Genomic DNA, 27,857 nt, shown 5'->3' with positions numbered 1-27,857 from the left:
ATTTAGAATTGGGATGAATACGAATTGTGATTCGGATGTATTGACCTTATCCCTGACCACAAAGCAACCAACTCTGCCTTTTAAGTAACCGTCCTCAGTTCAAGTAAAAAAGTGTGTGTGCTCAAAAATAAATTGTACGATCATTCTGCGTATATACATCATTAATGCCATGTTTTGTAATTAATCGCAAGAGCTGTCTTTGTAGTGCATTAAATTGAATATGGGTTGAAAAGGATTTGCAAATCATTGTATTGCGTTTATATTTACATCTAACACAATTTCCCAACTCATATGGAAACGGGTGGGTTTGTACAATTTGGAGTCCCTGATGAGCACATCTGGACATTGTAATGTCAACCCAAAAATGAAATCAAAGTTAACTTAACCACTTATTCGCCAGGTCATACTATTTAAAAACACAGCCCCTTAAAGATGCAGTGCCATGTATTTAGCTTTGAAGCACTCTCAGACACTTTTTGCTGGTGCTGCACAAACATGCATGCAAACAGTAGCAGAAAATGTAAAGCTCAGCACAGCCCCTCAGTGCACACAAGCACGCCCATTGAGTCCTCACCCAGCCCTCAATCGCCGATGTAGCGCCGTGCAGCATGCGTGTCTCCCTCCGCCACTAATCTCTGGATCCTCCCCGGTTGGACGGACGGCGCTTTCCGAGGACAGTCGGTCAGTGTTGCCGTGAGGAGGGGGGATCGGCGGTGCCGGGGACCTGTTGGAGATTACAGCTGATCAGGGCGGACTTAAGCGCAGGAATCAAAACAACATTAGCAGTGGAGGAAGTTTCAGTGTCACGGGTGTGTTTTTGATTGACAGCTTTAACCTCCTTGTTAAGGATTTGATCTTATGTTGCTGTTGAATGCATTACTGGATATATATACATACACACATATATATATGCATATATATGTGTGTGTGTGTGGCCACTGTTTCCCCCACCTGTCACGTTAGCTAGCACGCTAAGTGGCTAAATTGGCTAATAAAAGAGAAAAAGCGCCTCGGGCGAGGAGACAGTGTAAACGACTATAGAAAGCTGTGCAAGGCAGGCAACGTATTCATGTTCAGATGTGTTAATATTATACCCTTTTCACGCTTATTGCTGCTTTATTAGCACGCACCTAATTAGCCGGGTATCCACTGCCAACACAAGCACGCTGGCTAATTAGCTGTGCTATTAGCTTAGCGGCGTCTAGAATTAGCCATCTTGGTAATTGACCCAGTTTACAGGGGCGGAGGCCGTCTAATGTCTTCCACTCGGATGTTTTTGGTTTACTTTGGACCTCAGGCCTGTTGTGTTACGTACTCAGAAACTTGCAACACACTCAGTATTGTGTGTGTCACTATGCTCACCTAAGTAGCTGGGACTGTAAGGCCAACTTCTGTGTAAATAAGTCCTTTACAATCAACTCATGACTGCAACACACTAGTGTGAAGTGAAAATGTATGTGTATATATATATATATATATCGTATTTCCTTGAATTGCCGCCTGGGCGCTAATTAATTTAAAACCTCTTCTCACTCCTGCGCTTACCAAAGGCATGCGATAAAAATAAGCATGCGTCAATTATTTTAAAACCTCTTCTCACTCCGGCACTTACCACAGGCATGCAGTAAAAATTTGAGTGTGATGTAAGCTTGGACCTTAAATCCAACTGAATAGGCCTTAATTGTCTTCCCTTCATGCGATCTCAAATGACCGATATTGAAATCAGCCTCCTCCATTTTGAAAATGATGACAGGGGAAGTGTCACGAGTTTGACCCGGCAGTAATTCAAGGCAGGCGCATACTATATGCCTTGCGGCAATTCAAGGAAATACAGTGTATATATATATATATATATATATATATATATATATATATATATATATATATATATATATATATATTAATGTGGACCACGACTTAAACAATTTGAAAAACTTATTCAAGTGTTACCATTTAGTGGTCAATTGTACAGAATATGTACTCTACTGTGCTATCTACTAATAAAAGTTTCAATCAATCAATCAAAGACTCAAAGCACTTTTACATAGTGAAACCCAATAAGTTACATTTAAACCAGTGTGGGTGGCCCCTTGAGCAGGCCGTTACCATGGTAAATGGTAATGGGTTGTACTTTTATAGCGCTTTTCTACCCCTTTTTTAAGGAGCCCAAAGCGCTTAGAAAGTATTTCCACATTCGCCCATTCACACACAGATGGTGGGAGCTGCCAAGGAAGGCGCTCACAAGGACCCATCAGGAGCAAGGGTGAAGTGTCTTGTCCAAGGACACAAAACAAAAGGATGGTAGAAGGTGGGGATTGAACCAGCAACCCTCAGATTGCTGGGACAGCCACTCTACCAACTTTGCCACGCCGTCCCCTCATGAATTTAGTAACGTGGACCCCGACCTGGAGAGGTTGAAAAACTTATTCGGGTGTTACCATTTAGTGGTCAATTGTACAGAATATGTACTGTACTGTGCAATCTACTAATGAAAATTTGGTTCATTCAATCAAAAGGAGGGTACAGTGACTTGGATGGCGGAAGCGGGGATCAAACTTGGAACCCACTAGTTGCTGGCACGGCCGCTCTACCAATCAAGCTATACCGCTCCACAGTACACATAATACAATATAACAGTGGTTCTCAAATGGGGGTATGCGTACCACTGGGGGTACTTGAAGGTATGCCAAGGGGTACTTGAGATTTTTCAAATATAATCTAAAAATAGCATCAATTCCAAAATCCTTTATAAATATATTTATTGAATAATACTTCAACAAAATATGAATGTAAGTTCATAAACTGTGAAAAGAAATGCAACAATGCAATATTCAGTGTTGACAGCTAGATTTTTTGTGGACATCTTCCATAAATACTTATGTTAAAGATTTATTTGTTTTGTGAAGAAACGTTTATAATTAAGTTAATGAATCCAGATGGAACTCTATTACAATCCCCAAAGAGGGCACTTTAAGTTGATGATTACTTCTATGTGTAGAAATCTTTATTAATAATTGAATCACTAGTTAATTTTTATATATTTTTTTCCAAATAGTTCAAGAAAGGCCACTACAAATGAGCAATAGTTTGCACTGTTATACGATTTAATAAATCAAAAACTGATGACATAGTGCTTTATTTTACTTCATCTCTTTTTTTTCAACCAAAAATGCTTTGCTCTGATTAGGGGGTACTTGAATTAAAAAAATGTTCACAGGGGGTATATCACTTAAAAAAGGTTGAGAACCACTGCAATATTATATACGATCAAATATATTACAATACATGCATTGTCACAACACTGCTTGGGGTGCTCACTTAACATTTAAAAGGTTCAACTGAAGTTAGGTGTTGTCTGACATGGTGAAAAAGAATACAAATGTTAAAATATGCTTGTAAATAATATTGTGATTCTGGAGGCGTCTGTAAAAAGGCAATCATCACTTCATATAAAATAAGCAAATCAGCTCGATTTTAACCCTGTATTGTTCTTTTATAGATGCCACTTTTTAGCACCCTAATGTGCAATTGTTACTCCACCGGACATTTGAGATGGATTCCCTGATGAGTGCTGTGTCGCCGCGCTCACCAGCGCCTGGCAAAAAGCTGTCCGAGGTGGATTTCCGGTCCGGGGCGACCCTGGAGCAGCTGTCCTCTCAGGTGTCCGAGCTGGTCCTCCTGGAGCAGGGCGAGTTCGGAGACCATACTGCCTTGGAGGTGCACACGGCAAAGGATTTTATCTTCAACATGTTAGGTGAGTCGCAGTGCTTTCTTGTTATTTTCTCAACTCTCAGTTTCCGAGTGCTGTTTTTCCCTCATGTGTTGGGATGTGTTTTTCTTAATTAACCTCCAGGAACATTCTCTTTCCTCTTTATCCATAGTGACTTCTTCCAAATGTCTTGTCTTGGTTTCCTTGGCATTATCAACGTTGTTTTTGCTGCTGCTTTTCCTATTCCATAGCCTGTTGTGATGTGGGAGGGAAGTTTTTTTTTTTTTTGCAAGAATAAGATAATCTCTATTGAAATATAAGAACATGGCGGAGGCGACTTTATCACTTCTTGAACGTCCTCCTGACGAGACAAGGATCTTAAACCCTGGAATTTTGTGAAGTTGTTTTTCTGCACAATTAATACAAACCCCGTTTCCATATGAGTTGGGAAATTGTGTTAGACGTAAATATAAACGGAATACAATGATTTGCAAATCATTTTCAACCCACATTCTGTTGAATATGCTACAAAGACAACATATTTGATGTTCAAACTGATAAACACTTTTTTTTTTGCAAATAATCATTAAATTTAGAATTTGATGCCAGCAACACGTGACGAAGAAGTTTGGAAAGGTGGTAATAAATACTGATAAAGTTGAGGAGTTTTCATCAAACACTTATTTGGAACATCCCACAGGTGTGCGGGCTAATTGGGAACAGGTGGGTGTCATGATGGGGTATAAAGGCAGCTTCCCAAAAAATGCTCTGTCATTCACAAACAAGGATTGGGAAACGGTCACCACTTTGTGAACTAATGCGTGACCAAATTGTCAAGCAGTTTAAAAACAACATTTCTCAATGGGCTATTGCAAGGAATTTAGGAATTTCACCATCCATGGTCCGTAATACCATAAAAAGGTTCAGAGAACCTGGAGAAATCACTGCACGAAAGCGATGATATAACGGACATTCGTTCCCTCAAGCGGTACTACATCAAAAAGCGACATCAGTGTGTAAAGGATATCACCACATGGGCTCAGGAGCATTTGAGAAAACCACTGTCAGTAACTACAGTTTGTCGCTACACCTGTAAGTGCAAGTTAAAACTCTACAATGCAAAGCCAAAGCCATTTATCAACATCACCCAGAAACGCTGCCGGCTTCGCTGGGCCCGAGCTCAGCTAAGATGGATCTAATGCAAAGTGGAAAAGTACTCTGTGGTCTGACAAATTCACATTTCAAATTGTGTTTTGGAAATGGTGAACATCGTGTCCTCCGGACCAAAGAGCAAAATAACAATCAGGACTGTTCTAGGTGCAAAGTTGAAAAGCCAGCATCTGTGATAGTATGGGGGTAGACTAGTGGCCAAGGCATGGGTAACTTACACATCTGTGAAGGCACCATTAATGCTGAAAGGTACATAGAGCTTTTGGAGCAACATATGCTGCCATTCAAGCAACGTTATGGACGCCCCGGCTTATTTCAGCAAATCACTTGTTACAACAGTGTAAAAGAGTCATAGTAAAAGAGTGTGGGTACTAGACTGGCTTGCCTAAAATACCACAACGGAGACCCCGGACTGTTGAACAACTTAAGCTGTACATAAAACAAGAATGGGAAAGAATTCCACCTGAAAAGCTTCAAAAATGTCTCTCGTCAGTTCCCAAAGGTTTATTCAGTGTTTTTAAAAGAAAAGGTGATGAAACACAGTGGTGAACATGCCCTTTCCCAACTACTTTGGCACTTGTTGCAGCCATGAAATTCTAAGTTAAATATTATTTGCAAAAAAAAAAAGTTTGAGTTTGAACATCAAATATCTTGTCTTTGTAGTGCATTCAATTGAATATGATTTGAAAAGGATTTGCAAATCATTGTATTCCATTTATATTTACATCTAACACAATTTCCCAACTCATGTGGAAACAGGGTTTGTATTTTCAGTCCAGTTCAACTTTTTGCTCATTTATGTAGAAAATAATAGAATACAAAGTACTTTATTGATCCCTAGGTCCCAAAATGTAAAACACGGATCCGTGCACTTTACAGAGAAAATGCGTGCTGCTTTTTGATTTACTAGCTGTTTTGCTGTGATAATTTAATTGATTGTCAGAAGACCTCATTAGTAATAATCATCCCAAATGCCACAGCTGCCCTGGACTCATGGCTTTGTGTGATCACACATAAAAGTGATAATAAATTAAACTGCTTATATAAGTCCTGCAGGGAATAATTAACGACTGCATCAGTAAAAACACAAGTGGTGAGCTTCAACTTGTTTGCTGCAGAAGTAAAGCTGAATTTAATGTTTTGCATGGCGTATTCCCTCTCGCACTGATGCAAAAATATGAAGAGTGGCAGCGCTTTCTCCCTTGTGGAGACGTGTGCCATACTAGCTAGCAGCTCCAGTCGTCATCTGGCAGCCAAAGCAGATTCATGGCATGGCTTCAGGAGATGACTGGAATATATTTACATTTTCCGTGCCAAGCAACATATTGCTTGCCATAAATGACGGTCACTCTTGTTTACTGAGACTCCATTTTTTTTGGCACTTAGCGGCATTCAATCTTCAAAGCTGGCACTTGGAGCTGGGGTGAATGCAAATAGCAGCTGACTTGCTGTTAATGGTGGATACAGAAGGCCGCTCAGCAAATTCATTAACACCTCCAGAAAGACTGAAACAATGCACATTAAGAAAGAAGTGACACTCTACTAAACTCCTATGACAATTTGCTCCAATTTTTGGAAAATAATTGATGCTGAATACAGGAAGTCCTCGACCTATGTGCGAGTTCCGTTCCTACTTAACACCTGAGTTACTGTCACTTTACACTGAACCCCAAAAATACAGTGAAAAATAAAGCATTTTGGGCAGCACGGTGGGAGAGGAGTTAGTGCGTCTGCCTCACAATACAAACGTCCTGAGTAGTCCTGGGTTCAATCTTTCTGTGTGGAGTTTGTATATTCTCCCTGTGACTGTGTGGGTTCCCTCCGGGTACTCCGGCTTCGTCCCACCTCCAAAGACATGCACCTGGGGATAGGTTGATTGGCAACACTAAAATTGGCCCTATTGTGTGACTGTAAGTGTGAATGTTTTCTGTCTATCTGTGTTGGCCCTGCGATGAGGTGGCAACTTGTCCAGGGTGCACCCCGCCTTCCGCCCGATTGTAGCTGAGATAGGCACCATTGCCCCCCGGAACCCCAAAGGGAATAAGCGGTAGAGGATGGATGGATGGAAAGCCTAACCTAAACCTTGATAATAGTTTTTGTGATTAACGTATGCTTTCATATCATTTGACAATGTTTATCCTGTTAAACTCTAGTTAGGTTAGATGTAAACATTGAATGTGATTAAAACAAGGGTAAGATTACTAATTCAGTGTTATTTGAGTGGGACCTGGGCCCCTCTGTCGTGAAACAGTTGGGCACCGAGGTCAAAAAGGTTAAGGACCCGTTATACAGTACTGTATAGCAGTGGTCCCCAACCTTTTTGTGTTCTTTTTTTTTCTTTTTTTTTTTTTCTCTTCTTTGTCATGAAAAAGGGACGTTTTTGTCATGAAAAAATGGAGGTTTTTGTGGTTGGTGCACTAATTGTAAGTGTATATTGTGTTATTTATGTTGATTTAATAAAAAAAAAAAATATATATTTATTTTTATTTTTTTATAAAAAAATATTCTGCGGCCGTTACCAATCGGGCCGCGGCCCGGTGGTTGGGGACCACTGCTGTATAGCACCATATATTGTATTCAAAAGTGTACAAACATTCACTAAAATATGGAATATTGTCGATACTAATACCCATTATTTATAATTACATTGTTACTTATAGAGAAATTTGCTTCACTATACAAAGTTCTCAATTAACAAACTCTGTTTAAGAACCAATTAAGTAAAATAAAATTGAGGTCCCTTTCTACTAGAATTAACGGGTTGACTGTAAACAAATAAAGCATTTTGTATCCTGTAAATAAAGGCGTAATAAAGAGAACAGCTCCTTACTTGTATCTAAGCGATAAATGTATTTTATTATTAAATTAAATTCTGTTGTTGCAGAGGATTAAATAATAACAATAAAATAGTTTTTCCTCTCTTGCTCTGTCATACGTTTTGCCCCCAGGAGATTCTGTAGCTTCCATCCTCCCCCTTATTTTCCTAGTTAAGATTTACATGCATAGCAAAACCTTGAATTTTGACAACAAGAGTGGAACTAGGGCTGGACGATATATCGATATACGCGATACATCGCGGGTTTGTCTCTGTGCGATATAGAAAATGACTATATTGTAATATTCGAGTAAACGTTCTCACGCAGTTGTTTTTAGCTGCGGGCATTACACTACAGGCTCTCCTCGCTCTTTCCTGTGTCTCCTTCTCACAGACAAGCAGGCGCACATTCTTACATACGTCACATACTGTCACGTCATACGTCACATACGTATACGCCCTCGCCCAGCAGAGAGGTAGCAGCGTTGCTAACGTTTGCTGTGATAGTAGCGGGTTGTTGCGAGAGAAAGAAAGTGCGACTCTCGTAACAAATGAAGGAAGAATTAATTCCCAAGAAAAACAGGTCCATCGTCTGGCGGTGGTTCGGCTTCAAGCGGGAATATGTCGAATATACAACTTTAATTTGTCATGTGTGGGGCATAAGCGTTGCTACCAAAAGTAGCATTACTGCTAATATGTAGCATCATTTCAAAAGTCACCTGCTAATAACTTTAATAAATACAGTTTTGGTGAACTGACTTAGTTGTGATTTCCTTCTCTGCACGAAAGTTTAAAAGTAGCATATATTAGTGCAGTATGAACAAGAATGTTTTAATGTAGACACATAGAATCACCATACTGCTGTGATTATATGTATCCAGTGTTCATTCAAGGCTAAGGCAAAATACATAAAAAATAAATTTTATATCGCGAAATGGCCTAAAAAAATAGCGGTATTAAAAAAAAAAAGGCAATATCGCCCAGCCCTACGTGGAACAAGTGACTGCACCCTGCAAAGTTTGTTAGCACAACAATCTTAGTACAGCATATAAAAAATAAGCTTTTAGTTAAAATGCAACTATTTTCAAGGCAAACAAGACTGTAACGACAAACAAGAAAACTCCCGCAAGGAGAAGCTAACTGAGTTGGAATAATTTCCTCAAGGTGTCATGTATAATAAGATTAGAGCACAATTAAGAACGATAAAAAAGCGGTTTCTGTGCGTCACAAACATTTTTGTGCCCGTACAGTGGAAAAGCCTGTGTTTATCCACTTAACTAAAACTATATAGCGCTCTCAATGTTAGAAATTGCTACGTACATTGTACAATACTACATTTCTGTTAACAGAAGTCTTTTATTTTAGACAGAAGATTTAAGTTTGCATGTTATTGATCACAATATTGGGAGTTTATTTAATTGCATGTACAAACCCCGTTTCCATATGAGTTGGGAAATTGTGTTGGATGTAAATATAAACGGAATACAAAGATTTGCAAATCCTTTTCAACCAATATTCAATTGAAAGCACCACAAAGACAAGATATTTGATGTTCAAACCCATAAACTTAATTTTTTAGTGCAAATAATAATTATCTTAAAAATGTAATGGCTGCAACACGTGCCAAAAAAGTTGGGAAAGGACATGTTCACCACTGTGTTACATCACCTTTTCTTTTAACAACACTCAATAAACGTTTGGTAACTGAGGAAACTAATTGTTGAAGCTTTGAAAGTGGAATTATTTCCCATTCTTGTTTTATGTAGAGCTTCAGTCATTTAACAGTCCGGGTTCTCTGCTGTCGTATTTTACGCTTCATAATGCGCCACACATTTTCCATGTGAGACAGGTCTGGACTGCAGGCGGGCCAGGAAAGTACCCGCACTCTTTTTTTTACAAGCCACGCTGTTGTAACACTTGTCTTGCTGAAATAAGCAGGGGCGTCCATGATAATGATGCTTGGTTGACAACATATGTCGCTCCAAAACCTGTATGGACCATTCAGCATTAATGGTGCCTTCACAGATGTGTAAGTTACCCATGCCTCTGGCACTAATGCACCCCCATAGCATCACAGATGCTGGCTTTTGAACTTTGCGCCTATAACAATCTGAATGGTTATTTCCCTCTTTGTTCCGGAGGACACCACGTCCTTTGTTTACAAATATAATTTGAAATGTGGACTCGTCAGACCACAGAACACTTTTCCACTTTGCATCAGTCCATCTTAGGTGAGCTCGGGCCCAGCCAAGCCGGCGACGTTTCAGGGTATTGTTGATAAATGGGATTGGCTTTGCATAGTAGAGTTTTAACTTGCACTTACAGATGTAGCAACCAACTGTAGTTACTGACAGTGGTTTTATGAAGTGTTCCTGATCCGATGTGGTGATATCCTTTTCACACTGATGTCGGTTTTTGATGCAGTACCGCCTGAGGGATCAAAAGTCCGTAATAGCATCGCTTACGTGCAGTGATTTCTCCAGATTCTCTGAAATGTTTGATGATTTTACGGACCGTAGATGGTAAAATCCCTAAATTCCTTGCAATAGCCCGTTGAGAAATGTTGTTCTAAAACTGTTTGACAATTTGTTTACAAAGTGGTGAACCTCACCCCATCCTTGTTTGTGAATTACTTAACATTTCATGTAACCTGGTTCTATACCTAATCATGGCACCCAACTGTTCCCAATTAGCCTGCACACCTGTGGGATGTTCCAAATAAGTGTTTGATGAGCATTTCTCAACTTTATCTGTATTTATTGCCAGCTTTCCCAACTTCTTTGTCACGTGTTGCTGGCATCAAATTCTAAAGTTAATGATTATTTGCCACAAAAAAAATGTTTATCAGTTTGAACATTAAATATGTTGTCTTTGTAGCATATTCAACTGAATATGGGTTGAAAATGATTTGCAAATCATTGTATTCCGTTTATATTTACATCTAACACCATTTCCCAACTCATACGGAAACGGGGTTTGTACATTAAAGTGCAATGTTACATTTTTGTTTATTGAAGTATTTTGTTTCAGACACCAACAAAACCAAGTTTTGCCTACAAGAGGAGGCTCTTAGATTAGTTTTTGACAATTACTTTATACAAAGTGCAATTTGTATTTGGAAACGTTCCGAAAATTATAATTTTGCTAAGATTAGATGCAGTGTAGGGCAGCACGGTGGTAGAGGGGTTAGTGCGTCTGCCTCACAATACGAAAGTCGTAAGTAGTGCTGGATTCAATCCCGGCGTCGGTATCTTTCTGTGTGGAGTTTGCATGTCCTTCCCGTGACTGCGTGGGTTCCCTCCGGGTACTCCGGCTTCCTCCCACCTCCAAAGACATGCACCTGGGGATAGGTTGATTTGCATCACTAAATTGGCCCTAGTGTGTGAGTGTGAATGTTGTCTGTCTATCTGTGTTGGCCCTGCAATGAGGCGGCGACTTGTCCAGTGTGTACACCGCCTTCTGCACGATTGTAGCTGAGATAGGCACTAGCGCACCCCACCGTGCGACCCCAAAGGGAATAAGCGGTAGAAAATGGATGGATGGATAGATGCATTGTAGGTTCATGCCATTTATCTTGTAAATTGTGGCAATCTCTGTGTAATTTCAAATTACCAGTTTTTGATCAAATAAAAGCAAAACTTATTTTGAATTAATTATGTCAATTGTATTGATTGGTTTCTATAAGAAGTGTGTGTGGGGGGGAATCGTCATCTAATTGTTTATTTTTAGGCTTACTTTAATCTCTGTCGTTTTTCACACTGAAAGGAGAGTTGCAAGAGAGGGAGTAACAGGCTTCTACTTTAGAGCAGCTTTGATGCACTGACATCAGAAAAGTCCAACTCATTTGAGAGATGAAGGAAAAAAGTTCAGTTAAAACAAACAATAGGGACATTGTCTTTCCTCTGTAAAGCGGCGCGCAACTACGTATTATTTCGTTTGTGCATTCTTCCGCCACACACACTAACTTGTTCTTTCTTTTGGGTGTCCATACAAGGGCTGCGAGTAAAAAGATGCTACAGTGTGGAAATTGAATAGAATAGAATAGAAAGTACTTTATTGATCCCTGGGGGAAATTCAGCAAATAACACCCACATTCCGAATGTTGACAGCATTTTTAGTCTTGTGTAACGGGGGCCTGCAGGTGCGACTGTGTCATGTATATGTTGTTAAACCTCATTTCCTAAAGCGCTTTTAGCTCAGTGCCTAGCGCTCTCGACTCCCATTCGGAGGACCCAGTTTTGGGTTCTGGGTAGAGATGCAACAATTAACTGCGATTAAAAATGTGACGTAAATTCGAGACTATAAACCACTACTTCTTTCCTACGATTTGCATGCTGTGGCTTATTAAAGGCCTACTGAAACCCACTACTACCGACCACACAGTCTGATAGTTTATATATCATTGATGAACTCCAGGGTGTACCCCGCCTACCGCCGGATTGTAGTTGAGGTAGGCGCCAGCGCCCCCCGCGACCCCAAAAGGGAATAAACGGTAGAAAATGGATGGATGGATGGAAATCTTAACATTGCAACACATGCCAATACGGCGGGTTTAGTTTACTAAATTGCAATTTTAAATTTGCCGCGAAGTATTCTGTTGAAAACGTCACGGAATGATGACGCATGCGAGTGACATCACCGGTTGTAGCGGACATGTTCTTCCAGCACCGCGCACGGCTAAAAGTCGTCTCTTTTCATCGCATAATTACACAGTATTCTGGACACTGTCTTGCTGAATCTTTTGCAATTTGTTCAATTAATAATGGAGAAGTCAAAGAACAAAGATGTAGGTGGGAAGCGGTGTATTGCAGCTGCCTTTAGCAACACAAACACAGCCGGTGTTTCCTTGTGTACATTGCCGAAGGTGAAGCTTTACTATGGAACAGAGCGGTCAAGCGACCACATGTCAACCAGCAGGTTTCGGCGAGAAAGTTGTGGTAATAAATCGGCTCTTACCGTAGACATGAGCGGAGTTTGCGTCCTCCTGCAGCTGCGGACTCTCTTACCTCCTCCCACCGGAGACACTGGCGGTCTACAGTGGCCACACCCCTCCGACTTTCAGGTACCATATAATCTCACTAAAACATTAGTAACACAATAAGGAGATTAGGGATTTTCCAGAATTATCCTAGTAAATGTGTCTAATAACATCTGAATCGCTCCCACTGCCCTCGCCTTTTGTTTTTTCTTCTAGTCCTTCACTCTCACTATCCTCATCCAGAAATCTTTCATCCTCACTCAAATTAATGGGGAAATCGTCGCTTTATCGGTCCGAATTTTTCTCGCTCCTGGTGGCTATGATTGTAAACAATGTGAGGATGTGAGGAGCTCCACAACCTGTGACGTCACGCGCACATCGTCTGCTACTTCCGGTACAGGCACGGCTTTTTTATTAGCGACCAAAAGTTGCAAACTTTATCATCGATGTTCTGTACTAAATCTTTTCGGCCAAAATACGGCAATATCGCGAAATGATCAAGTATGACACATAGCTTGGACCTGATATCCCCGTTTTAAATAAGAAAATCTCATTTCAGTAGGCCTTTAAATTTATAGATTTTTCCTCCCTGCTAGCCACATTGCAAATAGTTGTCAAAAACCACCAGCAAAGACACTGAAACTATGTTACTGTTTGTGCTATGTTGCCAACCTTTGGCACAAGTCCTGCGGGGTGAACATCTACGGTATTTTCTTCTGTCTCGTGCTTTGAACTTTAAGTTCAAGCGGAAGTACTAGTGCTGTTTTGTATTCTAGTCTACATAACGTTTTTACTCTTATAGATTTAGGTTTCAAAACAACTGATACTCACAAAATGTGTGATGTCTGTAGGAGTGTTTTCATGAATATTTGTACGTGCTATTGTAATGTAATCAAGCGAGCGTCATTAGAATTAGTTAATATGCTAACACGTTTACAAGTATCTGTTATTATTGTTAACTTACAATGGAGTTTTTATTTTAATTTTTTCAGTTTCATAAATTCCTCAGAAAATTCACCAAAACGCCACCATGGAGTTATTGAGTCTGTTTAGCTAATTGGACAGCTATCTTCCGCAGCTCAAAGGTCTGACAATGACGTCTATTTTGTTTGATCAGCCGTTTTACTGTCGTGTTGCAGACACAGTTTGGAAACAATTATGGTATGTAACTAAACATTTACAAAACCTTTCTGTGTAAATTACTCCTTTCACAACGTATATAAATATATATATATATATATGCTGTTTATAGTCCAATGCGGCTAATATGTGGAACAATATTGTTTTCTTAATATTTTTGTTGGTGCGGCTTATTTACTTGTGCACGCTTTAGTCCGGAAAATATGGTAATTGCAAATGCTACACTAAACCACGTGTTTCAGTCTTTGTCACTCACTATAAACGGGCATTATGCTTTCATTTTTTGCACAACCTGCAAGTAACGAAGACAAAGTTGCACCAGCGTGGAACGCACATACACGCAACTGTTGAGAGCCATGCTAGTATGCAATATTTACTTAAATTGAGTTGCTAGGGAGTTATATAAACATGTCACAAACAGTAGCTTAGCGTTGAGTCAGTTCAGTGTAAACAGCAACAGGTACTTCTGTCTAAAGATTCAGTGACCATTCAACGTTTAGAGATCGCTTTTGCCTGTCTGTGTTGAATAAACTATGGAGGCCTTGTAAGTTTATAAAGCAAGTGTAAAGCATAATAGAAGGATGTTACAGAGCAAATGTTAATTTTATTTAATAGCAAGAGAGAGACTATTTTTTTAATTATTATTTTTAGCTGCATTATTTTATTTGATTAATTATTTCCTACAGTAACAAATATCAACATCTCTAAAGAATGTCTATTTGATTTTTGTTGTTGTTGTTGAATTAATCAATGCATAATAATTGTGCAACCATGATTATTACTCAGAATATAAACGTACAGTTAAAATCTATAAATGTTGCTTCATTGACCCCTGGCGGAACGGAAGCAGTGGCTGGACCAGGCAGGTTATACTTTAGACATAAAACTCGTATTGGACTTGCCGACAACTGCAGGGTAAAACACATTTTCTAGAGGGATTCTAGGAGCTGTCCTCCAGAGTGTCAGGATGTTTTCACTTCACTTTAGCTGTGATGACTGAGGCTACATTGTTACCATGCTTCTCGCCTCATTTCTAACACCCACTTGTGAGATTGGGTCCAGGAGTCGACACTTCCAGTCAGTGGTTTGTCTGTGTTGTCTTGGGGGATTCATGCAAGGCCACTTATTGATTTGTTTCTGCTGTCTTTGCATCCTCTGCAGAATTGTTTTAACCCTATAATTATTGAGTAACCTTTTCTTTTTCATTATGCTGTGTAAATGGCATCAGGGAACACACTAAATCTACCAGTTATTAAATGCATTAATGGAAGTTACAAAACCACAGGTGTGTACAGTAAGTAGCTGTGGAAAAGCCAAGCAGTTATTAAAATGCTATTTCCCTGACATGAAATTGGGTCAAGCTTGAAAATAGTTCCCAAAGGGAAACCTCCACGTCCAGTGCCATTCCTTACAGGATTATGTTCAAATATGTGGCCGTGAAAACCAGCCGAGGCCGTCCTCCAACTGGGTTCTATTCTAGGACTATGACAAGCTGTGAATTAGTCATTAGGGAGCTGGTCTGGCTTCTCGGAATGACCTTCAGCTTTCTGCAACCAATGTGAGCATTGGGGTTTCATTGCTAATTGACGTTTTTTCTTCTTTCATGCACTCTTAACTGGAGCTCTTCCTTTTGGAGACAAGTTTTTTTTTTTTTTTTTTCCCTATCTATTTGATCCAATTTGTCAGCGGCAGATTAAAGCAGACGCAGGACTCTAAAAGTGTTGCCTTTTGGCTTAAATCCCCCTTCGATAGTTCCCCGACAGTTCTCTCCTTTGATCTAAGTTCCCCGCTCACTTCCTATGCTAGTTTGTTAGAGCTTCCTCCTGTATTGCTTATAATGATCTTGCAGCTACACCTCAGTGACCATTTTCTCTTTGCCAATCAACGGACTACTTGGTGCTAGCGGTAAAATTCCAGATGGTTAGTATTACCGCTTCAAATACAATTGTCATAAAACCGTGACCTTCGATAAACTGACTGCACGGCAATACTGCTTATTTCCTAGATAAGCAGCTAGCGTGTTGACCGGCTGCCATCAGCTAGCTCGCTGATTGCTTGCTTGTAGCTAGTGCTGTCACTGCCCGATTTACTGAGCTGCCCAATGCATTTCTGCATGCCCTGCATTTGCAACACGCATGCGCAAAAAACTTCCTGCTGTGCTCCAACATTCAATGACTTTGCTAAAAATATAACAAAATAACACAAATGCGTTTGAATTGTTTGCATAAGTTAACATAGTTTTTGAATAATAGAGCCCTTTAGTTAACACAGTGAAATGCAAGCCTATTTAGTTTCGGCGATGTGACCACTAGTATCTCTCCCGGCCGGGTCAGCGTTAAGAAAAAAAAGGGCATTTTAAAAATGTAAATAATGAACGATGTAGTGGGATCAAAGTTGCTGACATTTTTAAAGCGTAGTTGTCCACTATTTAAAGGCCTACTGAAACCCACTACTACCGACCACGCAGTCTGATAGTTTATATATCAATGATGAAATCTTAACACTGCAACACATGCCAATACGGCCTTTTTAGTTTACTAAATTACAATTTTAAATTTCCCGCGGAGTTTCCTGTTGAAAACGTCGCAAAATGATGACACGTGTTTGTGACATTATTGGTTGGAGGGGACATATTAGCCCCTTACGGCTAAAAGTCGTCTCTTTTCATCGCGTAATCACACAGTATTTTGGACATCTGTGTTGCTGAATCTTTTGCAATTTGTTCAATCAATAATGGAGACGTAAAGTAAGAATGCTGTTGGTGGAAAGCGGTGGATTGCAGCCGGTGTTTCTTTGTTTGTTGTGAAGCTTTAACACAGAGCGGTCAAGCGAACATGTTTCTCTACGTCAACCAGAAAGTTTTTGGATGGGAAAATTGTGATATTAAGTCGGTTCTTACCGGAGACTTGAGTGGATTACGCGACCTCATCCTGCAGCTCAAAAAGACAGCTGTGATCTTGGCTCCTCGGCTTCTCTCAGAAACACTGGCGTTCACCGCAGCCATCCAACTTTCCGGTATGACTTCATAATATCACTAAAATACTATTAACACAATAGGCAGATAAGGGATTTTCCAGAATTATCCTAGCAAATGTGTCTAATAACATCTGAAACTCTCCCACTGCCACCGCCTGGAGGTGTCGCCTTTTTTTTTTTTTTGTGTGTGTGTGCTACACTGTAACTTTCCTCATCCATGAATCTTTCATCCTCGCTCAAATTAATGGGGAAATCGTCGCTTTCTCTGTCCGAATTGCTCTTACTGCTGGTGGCTCACATTATTAACAATGTGAGAATGTGAGGAGCCCTGACACCGGTGACGTCACGCGCGCATCGTCTGCTACTTCCGGTACAGGCAAGGCTTTTTTTATTAGCGACCAAAAGTTGCGAACTTTATCGTCAATGTTCTCTACTAAATCCTTTCAGCAAAAATATGGCAATATCGCGAAATGATCAAGTATGACACATAGAATGGACCTGCTATCCCCGTTTGAATAAGAAAATCTCCTTTCAGTAGCCCTTAAAGATTATTAGTAGATAATTTCGTGAACCAGTTTAAAAAAATTATAAAATACCTATGTTTAGGAAAAAAAAAACCCATAGGGAACAAAAGTGGCTGATTTTTGGATTGGGCAACTCAGTAAATTGCCAGGCTGTTCGGTTGCTAGCAGCTAACGCGCTGACCACTTGCTAGCTATCATCAATGCTAATATAAATACAATACATATACTAAACTTTGCCCATTAAAAAAAATATACCGGTACCCCAATCCAAACTTGTATAAACACATTGCTGTCTGAACAGATGTTAAAAATTTTGCACATTGAACTTAAAGGCTGTTCTCGCTTAAAACAGAATGAAAGTTCCACACATGGGTATATAGCTACACAAGAAAGAGAAGCCATGTGACACGTCACATAAACCGGAATGGGAGCACACCGTTTTGCTTGTTTATTATTAACACTCTGAAGCCTTTACAGATTAAAACTGAAGAAAAACATATTTAAACACTAAAATAACAATAATATGGTTCTTAAAATGCCAAAACATTATTTATTGTTTCTTCTGCAAAGGAAAGTATAATACATATTTTTTTATTTATTTATGACAAAAAACAATCAGTTAAATGATTTCAGTGTGTGAATAAATATTTTTGAGCACAAAACCGTTCATCATCTCACACCCGAGCCTCACTTCTTCTGGTCCCTAATAAAGTGTTAATCAAGTATCACTCCTTCCCTAAGGGAAACACTAACTTTAAGATTATATCTGTGTCTCATATTCCCCCTGCCTACCTCAAACAGGTGTTGACTTGACTTGTCTGCTTCTGATTGCCTCTATCAACCTGCATAAACATCACTGACATAATTGACTCCTGTCCTGCGGGTTAAATAGTGTGGGCTCATGACAAGTGTGCTAAGAGCCATAAAGAGGTTTCAGCAGCTCCTGCTTTTATCATTACAAAATGTTGACAAATAAAAGCAGACTTAAGCACAAAACTTTTCGTATTTTGTTCCTCAAAAAGATATCTAATATTGTTTATATCTTAAAGGGGAACTGCACTTGTTTTTGGAATTTTGCCTATAGTTTACAATTATTCTGAAATACATGACATTGGATGTATTTATTTATTCTTTCTAAATATTGGATATATTTTATCAAAAATATGCTCGCAATGGAGTCTATGGAAGCTGCTCAGTTCTGCCTATAAAGCCCTTAAAACATCCAAACACCTCCATTGAGATATTATTTACATGATTTAAGTATATATGTAATGTTGTAACGGGCACATTCATAATAATAGACGTATTTTGATCATTTTAAGCATACACGCAGCATTCATTTAAAAAATGCATCACGACTTTCGCTTTTTTTCTTCCTCACTGATTACTACTTACTGCAGACTTCATAAGAGCCAGCAAACCTAATAAAACATCACTTACTGTAAAATGTACGCTGCCATTTGGATGCTGACTGATAGGATGTTAATATATTCCCATTTAGACGAAAAATGACTCATAACGCTTGAGAATAAACGTGTCGTTATCGTCAATCCTGTGTCTAAATCGGATGTCAAAGCGTACTAACTTGCCAGAATACATCCTCAGCCTTCTTCTATCCAGGTGAGATGCATGATTTATGATTAAAGATAAACTTCCAAGGAGCAGGGAAGCAAGGACGCAGCTGACCACTCGATAATGTAAACATCGGCTATAATAACAATATCACTATTACTTGGATAATATTCAAATACTGAAATGTAAATGGATTATTGTTGGAGGTTTTAGGATTTTTTATATTGAGTTTTATGGGCGAAAAAGAGTACCTGTAAGCAGACTTTTATTTACGTTTATTTAATATTTAGAATGCATAAAAAAGTTATCCAAAGTGAACGATATGCAAAAAAAAAAAAAAAATTGAGTGCAGCTTCCCTATAATAAATTAATTGTTTCCATCCCTAACTCCTGCAGGTTTAGTCCAGAAGGTGGATCAGCGCCTCCCAGTGGCTAATGAGTACTTACTACTGTCCAGTGGGGCCCGAGAGGGTGTATTGGACCTGAACCCAGAGGACCTTGGCGACTATGCCAAAGGTGCCGACTTTGACCTGGACTTCACGCTGCTGGTGCCAGCCCTAAAGCTCCACGACCGCAATCAGCCTGTCACCCTGGACATGAGGCACTCGCCACCGTGCCACTCATGGCTCAGCCTGCGCCTGTGCGACTCCAACATCCTGTCCCGCTGGAGTGTCTGCTGCCAGGAAGAAAGTGGACTTCCTGATGAAGAAGACGAGGAGGAAGAGAGTGAACTCGGTATGCTACTAGAAGTCATCCTTAATTTTAGACAGAATTAAAAATGCCCTTATTTTGGTGATTTTGTATTCACCCAGCTTTATCTTTTCCCATTCAGAAAAAGGCTCCATTCCATCCCTTGTCTCCCCCCAGTCCCTGGATGGCTGCTACTTTTCCCCCACCCTGGTGACAGACTGGTTCTGGGGGGTGGTAAGTGAGGCGGTGGATGAGCTGCGGCGAAGCCCCCAGAGAGGCATTCCGACTCCTGAGCGACTGGAAAGGAACGGGCCGCTTACGACCATTATCCTCCAGGTACAGTCAGACTCATTATGGCTTCTGTGCAAGAAAGTCAGAGCGCTGAGCATTGGTATGTGAAGCACTTCAGGCAGTTCATCCCCTTCTCCTTCCACCTCGATGCCTCTTGCAGGCAGGCTCCAGCAGGGTACTGTACGACCTTCTTCCCGTAGTCTCGTTTCGGGGTTGGCCTGCTGTGGCTCAAGGCTGGCTGACGGCCAACCACTTCTGGGATGGTAAAATCACAGAGGAGGAAGCCATATCAGGTTTCTACTTGCTGCCCTGCTGTTCACCGCTGGGGGGCCGACCTGACAGGGAGTGGAGGCTGGCCTTTTCCCGCAGCGAGGTACTTTTCCTTTATTCTTCTCGTTCCATCCAGTCTTTGGAGCAGGGGCATTAAAGTGGAGGAGTAAGTGCGGTCGTTACACCAGGGCCCCTCTGTGCTTGGAGCCCTGAGGATTATTTTCTGTCATTTAAATATGTACGTTGTATAAAAAAAAACACTGTCATAAATGTTAACATACAATACATCTAGCAGTTAAAGTTCAATAATAAGGTTGCTAGACTCAAATTAAGAATGTCTAAGATTGCACCCCCTATCAAAAATGCAAAATGATTTGTTCTACCCGGTTAGCGCAAACTGAGCTTTGAATACTTCACTCAACATAGACGTCATTATGTAAATAAAGCCTTTAAGCATTTACACACAGCACCAGCGTTTTGGAATAAGGATGAAGTGATAGAAAAAAGTAAAAAAAAAATACATTTAATTGCGGCAGCATAGGAGATAGTTATGTACAAGTTTCTCTTTTGCATGCCATTCTCCATAACCTCTTCCGGTAGCTGAACTGGCGGTTCTGAATTTTACTCCAAAACATTTAAGTTTAATAATGTAAGGAGGAATTTTTGCAATTAATCTAACAAGTGAATGCCTGGAGTAACTAGCCGGTGCGCTGTTACAAAGACAAGATGGCGCCCAAGGCTAATTATAGTGAACTTAAAAAGTCAATCGACACCCTGATCAAGGAAGTTGCTACAATCAATGAGCAGCAGAAAACAATCATGGCCCTTGTTGTGCAACTGGATCAGATAAGAGTTGACAATCTGGAGAAAGACAAGAAAATAGCAATTCTAGAGAATAGAGTTGCTGATATTGAGCAGTATACACGGATCAATGACGTGATCATTACCGGACTTAGCATCAAACCCCAGTCTTACGCACGCGCTGTAACCCCAGCGAATGGAGGAGAGCCGGCGGAGTTGGATGTTATTTCAATGGAGCGACAGGTAGCGGTCTTCATGCAGTCCAAGGACATACAACTGGACTGTAACAGCATCAAAGCATGTCACCTTTTGCCCAGGAGAGGGACAAACGACAAGCCGAGTGTTGTCCTGAGATTTGTAAACAGGAACCACAAGATCGCGTTGCTAAAAAAGGGAAGGAAACTAAAAGGAACAAACGTATACATGAACGATCATTTGACCAAACGAAATGCTGATATAGCTCGAAAAGTGCGCCAAATGAGGACAGAGAAGAATATTCTACAAACTTGGACTGCGAACTGTAAAGTATTCATCAAACTCAACGGTACTCTGGAGAACGCCAAAGTGCTGGTGATTAGAAACATCGAAGATCTGAACGAATATGACGTTTGAACTGGACTGTAAGGTAAAAGCGACTAAACACAATCATGACACACATTGACAATACGCAAGATGCAACCCATGACACGAGCCACATCATTCAGTTGGTAAGTGAATATGACAATGTACAGTTGAAAGCATCTCAATACACTGAGCACCACCTACAAGACATGGAACCGAATATAGACCCGGACAATAATTTCCTCCTCAATATCAATGAGAACTGCTGCTACTATACCAATGAACAGTACAACCAGAATATTATTACTAAGGGCAAATTATCAATTATCCATTTCAATAGTAGAAGCCTAAACAGGAATTTCAAGGACTATTTACACACCTTTTCACAACCATTTAACATAATTGCAGTATTCAAAACTTGGATTAACAGTGAAAAAGTGTCAGATTTTGAACTGGATGGTTATGACCTTATTAATGTAAATAGACAAAACAATGGGGGGGGTGAAGGGGTGGCAATCTATGTTGTTAACACCTTGAGATTCAAACGTCTGGATGATATGACAACTGTGGTTGATAACCTACTTGAATGTGTAACGGTTGAAATTTGTATGGAAAAAAGTAGAAATGTCATTATTAGTTGTATATACAGATCGCCAGGTACAAGCATTGCACATTTTACAGATTGGATGGAATGCCTGTTTTCAAAGAAGAGTAATGTTGATAAAGCTGTCTTCATTTGTGGAGACTTTAATATTGACCTATTAAATCCAAGTAAAAATAATGATATAGTTAATTTCATTGACACAATGTAAAGTATAAGTCTATATCCCAAAATCACCTGACCTAGTCGAATTTCATCCCACTCTGCCACTCTAATCGACAACATATTCACCAATGATATTGAGAGTAAGACTGTAAGTGGGCTGTTGATCAAAGATATCACTGACCACCTCCCAGTTTTTCTGATATTTGATTGTAACTACAGGACAAAAAAAATTAGAAAAGCCAACCCAATACAGAAGAACGAGATCAGAGGAATCCATTAGTTCATTTAAACATGATTTACTGGAGCAGAATTGGAATGTCATTTATGAAAATGGTGATGTTAATAGTGCTTACAATATATTCTTGAGAATAGTTAGGTCATTTTAGGATAAAAATTGCCCAATAAAAGAATGCATCAGCAAAAGAAAGTATACTAATTGTGTTTGGATCACAAAGGGATTGCAAAATGCTTGCAAAAAGAAAAACACCCTTTACAGGGAATTTATAAGATTGAAAACAAAAGAAGCAGAAAATAAATATTAAAAATATAAAAACAAATTAACTCATATTATGATGTCAAATAAGAGAGATTACTATAAGAAATTACTACACGACAATAAAAATAATATCAAAGGAATATGGAATTTATTAAACAGTATCATAAGAAACAATACCTCTTCAAATAACTATCCAACGTATTTCATGAATGATGGTAAAGAAAATTATAATATTGGGTAAAGAAAATTATAATATTGAAGATGTGGCTAATGCCTTCAATAAATTCTTTGTAAATATTGGACCCAAACTTGCAGCAAAAATCCTAGATCCACGGACAACTGGTAAAAATATGGAGGGATTGTTGAGAGAAATCTCAATTCTATGTTTTTAAATGCAGTGGGTGAAGAAGAAGTGTTGGATATCGTGAACAAATGTAAGAACAAAATGTCCACAGACTCCAATGACATTAGTATGGCATTGGTGAAAAATGTCATTACAGGGATATCAAAACCATTAACATATATCTGTAATCTGTCATTTCAAACAGGCACATTTCCAAATGAAATGAAAATAGCTAAAGTTATACCTCTGTTTAAAACTGGGAGCAAACACCACTTTACAAACTATAGACCCGTCTCCTTACTTCCACAATTCTCTAAAATATTAAAAAAACTATTCAATAACAGGTTAGATGCATTTATAGAAAAACATAATTTACTCCCTGACTGTCAATATGGGTTTAGATCAAACAGATTTACATCAATGGCAATAATTGAAACAATAGAGGAAATCACAAATGCCATACACAAGAGACAATAGGCAATTGGAATATTTATTGATCTAAAAAAAGCATTTGACACAATTAACCATGATATATTAATCAATAAAAAGGAAAGGTATGGAATCAGGGGAGTTGTACTAGACTGGCTTAAAAGTTACTTAAATAAGAGACAACAGTTTGTGAATTTGGGGGATTGCTGTTCGTCATGTTTGGACATTGCTTGTGGTGTGTCCCCCAGGGGTCAGTGTTGGGGCCAAAATTGTTCATCCTGTATATCAATGATATCTGTAAAGTGTCTACATTATTGAAATTAGTGTTATTTGCTGATGACACTAATATTTTTTGTTCAGGGGATGACTTAAATCAATTACAGGAAGTCATTATGGAAGAAATGAGTACCGTATTTCCTTGAATAGCCGCTGGGCATGTAATATGCGCCTGCCTTGAATTACTGCCGGGTCAAACTCGCTCCCCAAATTTATTAGCGCATGCTTACTTTTACCACCGGGTCAAAGTCGTGACATCACGAGCCTGTCGTCATTTCCAGAATGGCGGAGGATTTTTTTTTTTTGCTTTTACTATTTGTAAACCAGGAGTCTTGTTCCACAGCCATACAGATCACACTAATGGTTGTGATATGAAACAACTTTAACACTCTTACTAATATGCGCCACACTAGTGTGAACCCACACCAAACACATTTCTGGAGAACATTGGCTCTGTAACACATTATAAACGCAACATAAGAATTACCCAGAATTCCAATGCATCCATGACTCTTGGCTATATTATACACCCCGCTAGCACCATTGGGTTTTTTGTGTTACAAAAGAGTTTGGGGCTGCCCATTGAGGCACTGGTACTGCTGTTTTGGCATGATACCATTTCCATGAGCACTTGTGGTAATGGTGTGGCTATGTATGTGTGTAGTGTGCATATGTATGTATATATTTATCATTTATGTATATACAAGTTCATTAAGTTTGTACATAGAGTGAACAGGTGGTTCAATATTAGGGTAATTTATGATTTAAAGAAAAGGGGTGGGATTAAATAAGTGTACACTTCTTCTCACTCATTTTCAAATATGTAAGAAAAAAAAAAAGAGAGTCCAATTCTCATTTCTTTTATTTTTATTTTTTTATTTTCCTTGTTTTTATTTTGTTACAATGGCTGTTAACGCTATAGCACTGTATTGGATCATGCTTGCTCTTGTTTTTTTTGCATATTTGAGCTAAAAATATATCAATCAATCAAATCAAGGACCCTTGATTACATTTAGAAACATAGGTGCCACAAGGTTCTAAAGGCAGGAGGCTAAACCCCTCAGGAGATGCCGTAATAGTAATAGTATAATATTATTATTATTAATATATTATGATTCATATTACCCACAGGTGATAATTACTGCTGAATTAGCCAATATGAATTTAACACTCTGAATTAAAGGAAAACTTGACAGATTGAAAATTGTATCTGAGACTGGGAGGTTGTGAGTTCAAACCCCGGCCAAGTCATACCAAAGACTACAAAAAATGGGACCTATTACTTCCCTGCTTGGCACTCAGCATAAAGGGTTGGAATTGGGGGTTAAAACACCACATGATTCCTCAGTGCGCCCCACGCTGCTGCTCACTGCTCCTCTCACCTCCCAGGGGGTGAACATGGGGATGGGTCAAATGCAGAGGACACATTTCACTACAGTCATTGGAACTTTTAACTTTAAATATTATTTAAATATACGTTAGGTCAGGGGAAAAAACAAAACGTTATATCATCCCTACAAGCCTGTTTTGCAGGTTTCCCTGATCGTCAGGGGATTTTATGATTATTTAAATAAATAATGCCCCCTTTATATTGAATTTGTTGTCACTTTTTTTCTCTAAAGATATTTAAAAAAAAAAAAAACATTTAGGGGGGTTTATCTATATATGTTTTTTATAATCTCATCTTTTAAAGTCAAAAACCTAATTAAAATGTTTTACATGGTTATTACAAAATATGGTTTCAATCATATCCATGCAATAGGTATATTTTAGTAAATGTAAACATACAAGGTGTGTGTGTGTGTGTGTGTGTGTGTGTGTGTGTGTGTGTGTGTGTGTGTAGGGTGGTAACGTTGGGTGTAGGCAGGATTTGGGTCCCTTCAAGAGTCTTGAGTATGGGGGCCCAGAATTTGGTGCTTTCACTTGTTTTGGAATGTGTCGTTTAAGGCCGATGTTTTTTGTGGAAACCAGGTTCAGCTAAAGAAGTGCATCCCCTTCCCCATGGCGCAGGCTTTTCAAGCTGCCAAGGCGGTGTTGTCTCGTATCCTGGCCCGTCCTCGTGCAGGTCTCAGTCTCTACCACCTGCGCACGCTTCTCTTTTGGGCCTGTGACCGACTTCCTGCCGCCTACCTGTCCTGCCCAGACTCTGACACCCCCGGTCGTCTACTTCTAGGTCTCCTGGATGACCTGGCGCATTGCATCCTAGGTAAAAACTGCCCAAACTACTTCCTGCCCCAGTGTAACATGCTGGAGCACCTAACCGACAGCCAGGCTCTCCTCGTGGCCCGTAAACTGGCTCATGTGCGCTCCGATCCCAGCGAGCACTTGCGGGCAGCTCTGGACCAAGCTCAGCAGGCGGGTCAGCTGAAGAAGGAGCTGGGCACAAGCAATAACGGCTCCCCCAGGCATCACCCCACCAATGGCATCATCTCGCCTTCAGAGGACAAGCTGGCTCAACGTCTGCAGCAGCTGGTCACAGAGAATCCCGGGAAATCGATCTCGGTTTTCCTTAATCCGGACGATGTCACCCGGCCGCATTTCCGCATAGATGACAAATTTTACTGAAGCTGCAGTGAAATATTTGCGTGTGTGTGAGGGCGCACTGCATGGGTTGGGCGTTTAAAACAGCAGCTGCTAATAGTCGCCCTCCTGTGGCCAAATGACAACCTCCCTTCAGACCAAAACACTTCCTGCAATGGAACTGAATGACGCCTCACAACAAGTCACTGAACATTTGTTATGGTTATGGCTGACTCCAAACATCTGGCCTTATTGAGACAGACCAGGCTGTCGTAGAGCAAAGACGTGAACGTGAAGAAAGCTGATCACATATGACTAACACTTCTAAAGACATGATGTTTGGATCAGAAGCCGTGGCTGATGTAACTGAATGTAATGTGCTAAAGAGAACTGCCTCGTCTCTTCTCATTAATTCCCATTTGTTTTACTCTTCAGTTCATTTTTCTCAGGTAACAATAATCCTTAGCTTGTTAAATTGAAGCCAGTCCCGTCAAAAGGTCTTACAAGCATTTTTCTGTGTGGCTTCATTGAATACACGATGTACCAAAGAGAAATAACACAAATAAGTTTGCTAATTCGCAGTTTACACTTTCATGCCGATTGAACAAGTTGATATCCAGTGAACATTACAGTTGGTTATCGCTAAATGTATTATTTGACTGAAAACATACATTTCTTTCTACTTATTTTCCTTTTTGATTGTGAAACGATTGTTCAATGAAATATGTTTTAATGGATGTCTAGAATGTCATGTACAAAGGCTTCCATGTTTTTCCAAGCTACAAAACAAGCATTTGAAAAAAAGAGTGCGATTGTTAATTAAGGTTGACTATCTAAGAGTGGCAGAGCCATGGACACTACAATTGTATTTTTTTAAACAAGCACACCAACAAGTGTACACACCGACGTGCAAATCGACTGACTTGTTTTCTTTTAATTAAGCTGCTGTTTCTAAAAGGCCGGGTCTAAAGATGTGATGTGCTTTCTGCTGAAATGTTCTAACTGCTGTCTGTGTGCGTGGGTGCGTGTTGAAGATGAGGAACAACCAAAGTGTGTTGGTGCAAAATGTTGACTGCAGTGCTTTTAGCTTAGTGTTTAAAATATCACAGCATTTATGTTCCAAATAGCTCATGATTGAGGTACGTTGTCGTTCTCTGCATGGTGGAGAAGGCTTCACAAACAATCAGCTGTGCCGATGTAATTGTGCCGTGCAGGGAAAGCACAACAACATCTGCATCATTATACTGTTGTTGCTATATTCTACTGGATCTTTTTAGACTGCTTTCTCAATCACTAACAACTTTTAAGTGCAAATAAAACCACACTTTTAGTAGAAATATACATTTCAGTATCTCTTTAAATACTTGACTTCTCGCTTTGGAGAAAAAAGATGAAAGTCCTAATCATTATAGTGATGAATTGACTGTAACATGACTGATTAAATGTATTTATTAGTATCACTGCTGATTCAGAGGGCTTTACATTGATCAGTTTGAGCTCTAGCATGAAATAAATCACTACATTTTGAAA

General features: G+C 39.6%; 1 protein-coding gene across 2 annotated transcripts; it reads left to right on the top strand.

The window, feature by feature from the left end:
* The first annotated feature begins 534 nt into the window (after nt 1–534).
* LOC133560348 (nucleotidyltransferase MB21D2-like) lies at nt 535–27,857 on the top strand. 2 transcript variants are annotated; one of them, XM_061912794.1, is made up of 6 exons: nt 535–681; nt 3,500–3,754; nt 19,281–19,619; nt 19,717–19,910; nt 20,026–20,238; nt 25,779–27,857. In XM_061912794.1, the coding sequence occupies exons 2-6, from the start codon at nt 3,553–3,555 to the stop codon at nt 26,370–26,372; spliced, it is 1,542 nt and encodes a 513-aa protein (XP_061768778.1). In that variant the 5' UTR covers nt 535–681; nt 3,500–3,552; the 3' UTR covers nt 26,373–27,857. The 2 variants fall into 2 exon arrangements, with proteins under 2 accessions (XP_061768778.1, XP_061768777.1); XM_061912793.1 differs by having other exon boundaries at nt 542–809.

This window comes from Nerophis ophidion, linkage group LG10 (assembly GCF_033978795.1).
Source record: "Nerophis ophidion isolate RoL-2023_Sa linkage group LG10, RoL_Noph_v1.0, whole genome shotgun sequence".
Classification (NCBI taxonomy): Eukaryota; Metazoa; Chordata; class Actinopteri; order Syngnathiformes; family Syngnathidae; genus Nerophis; species Nerophis ophidion.
The sequence above is the reverse complement of the archived record's forward strand: the minus strand, read 5'-3'. Positions and strand labels throughout refer to the sequence as shown.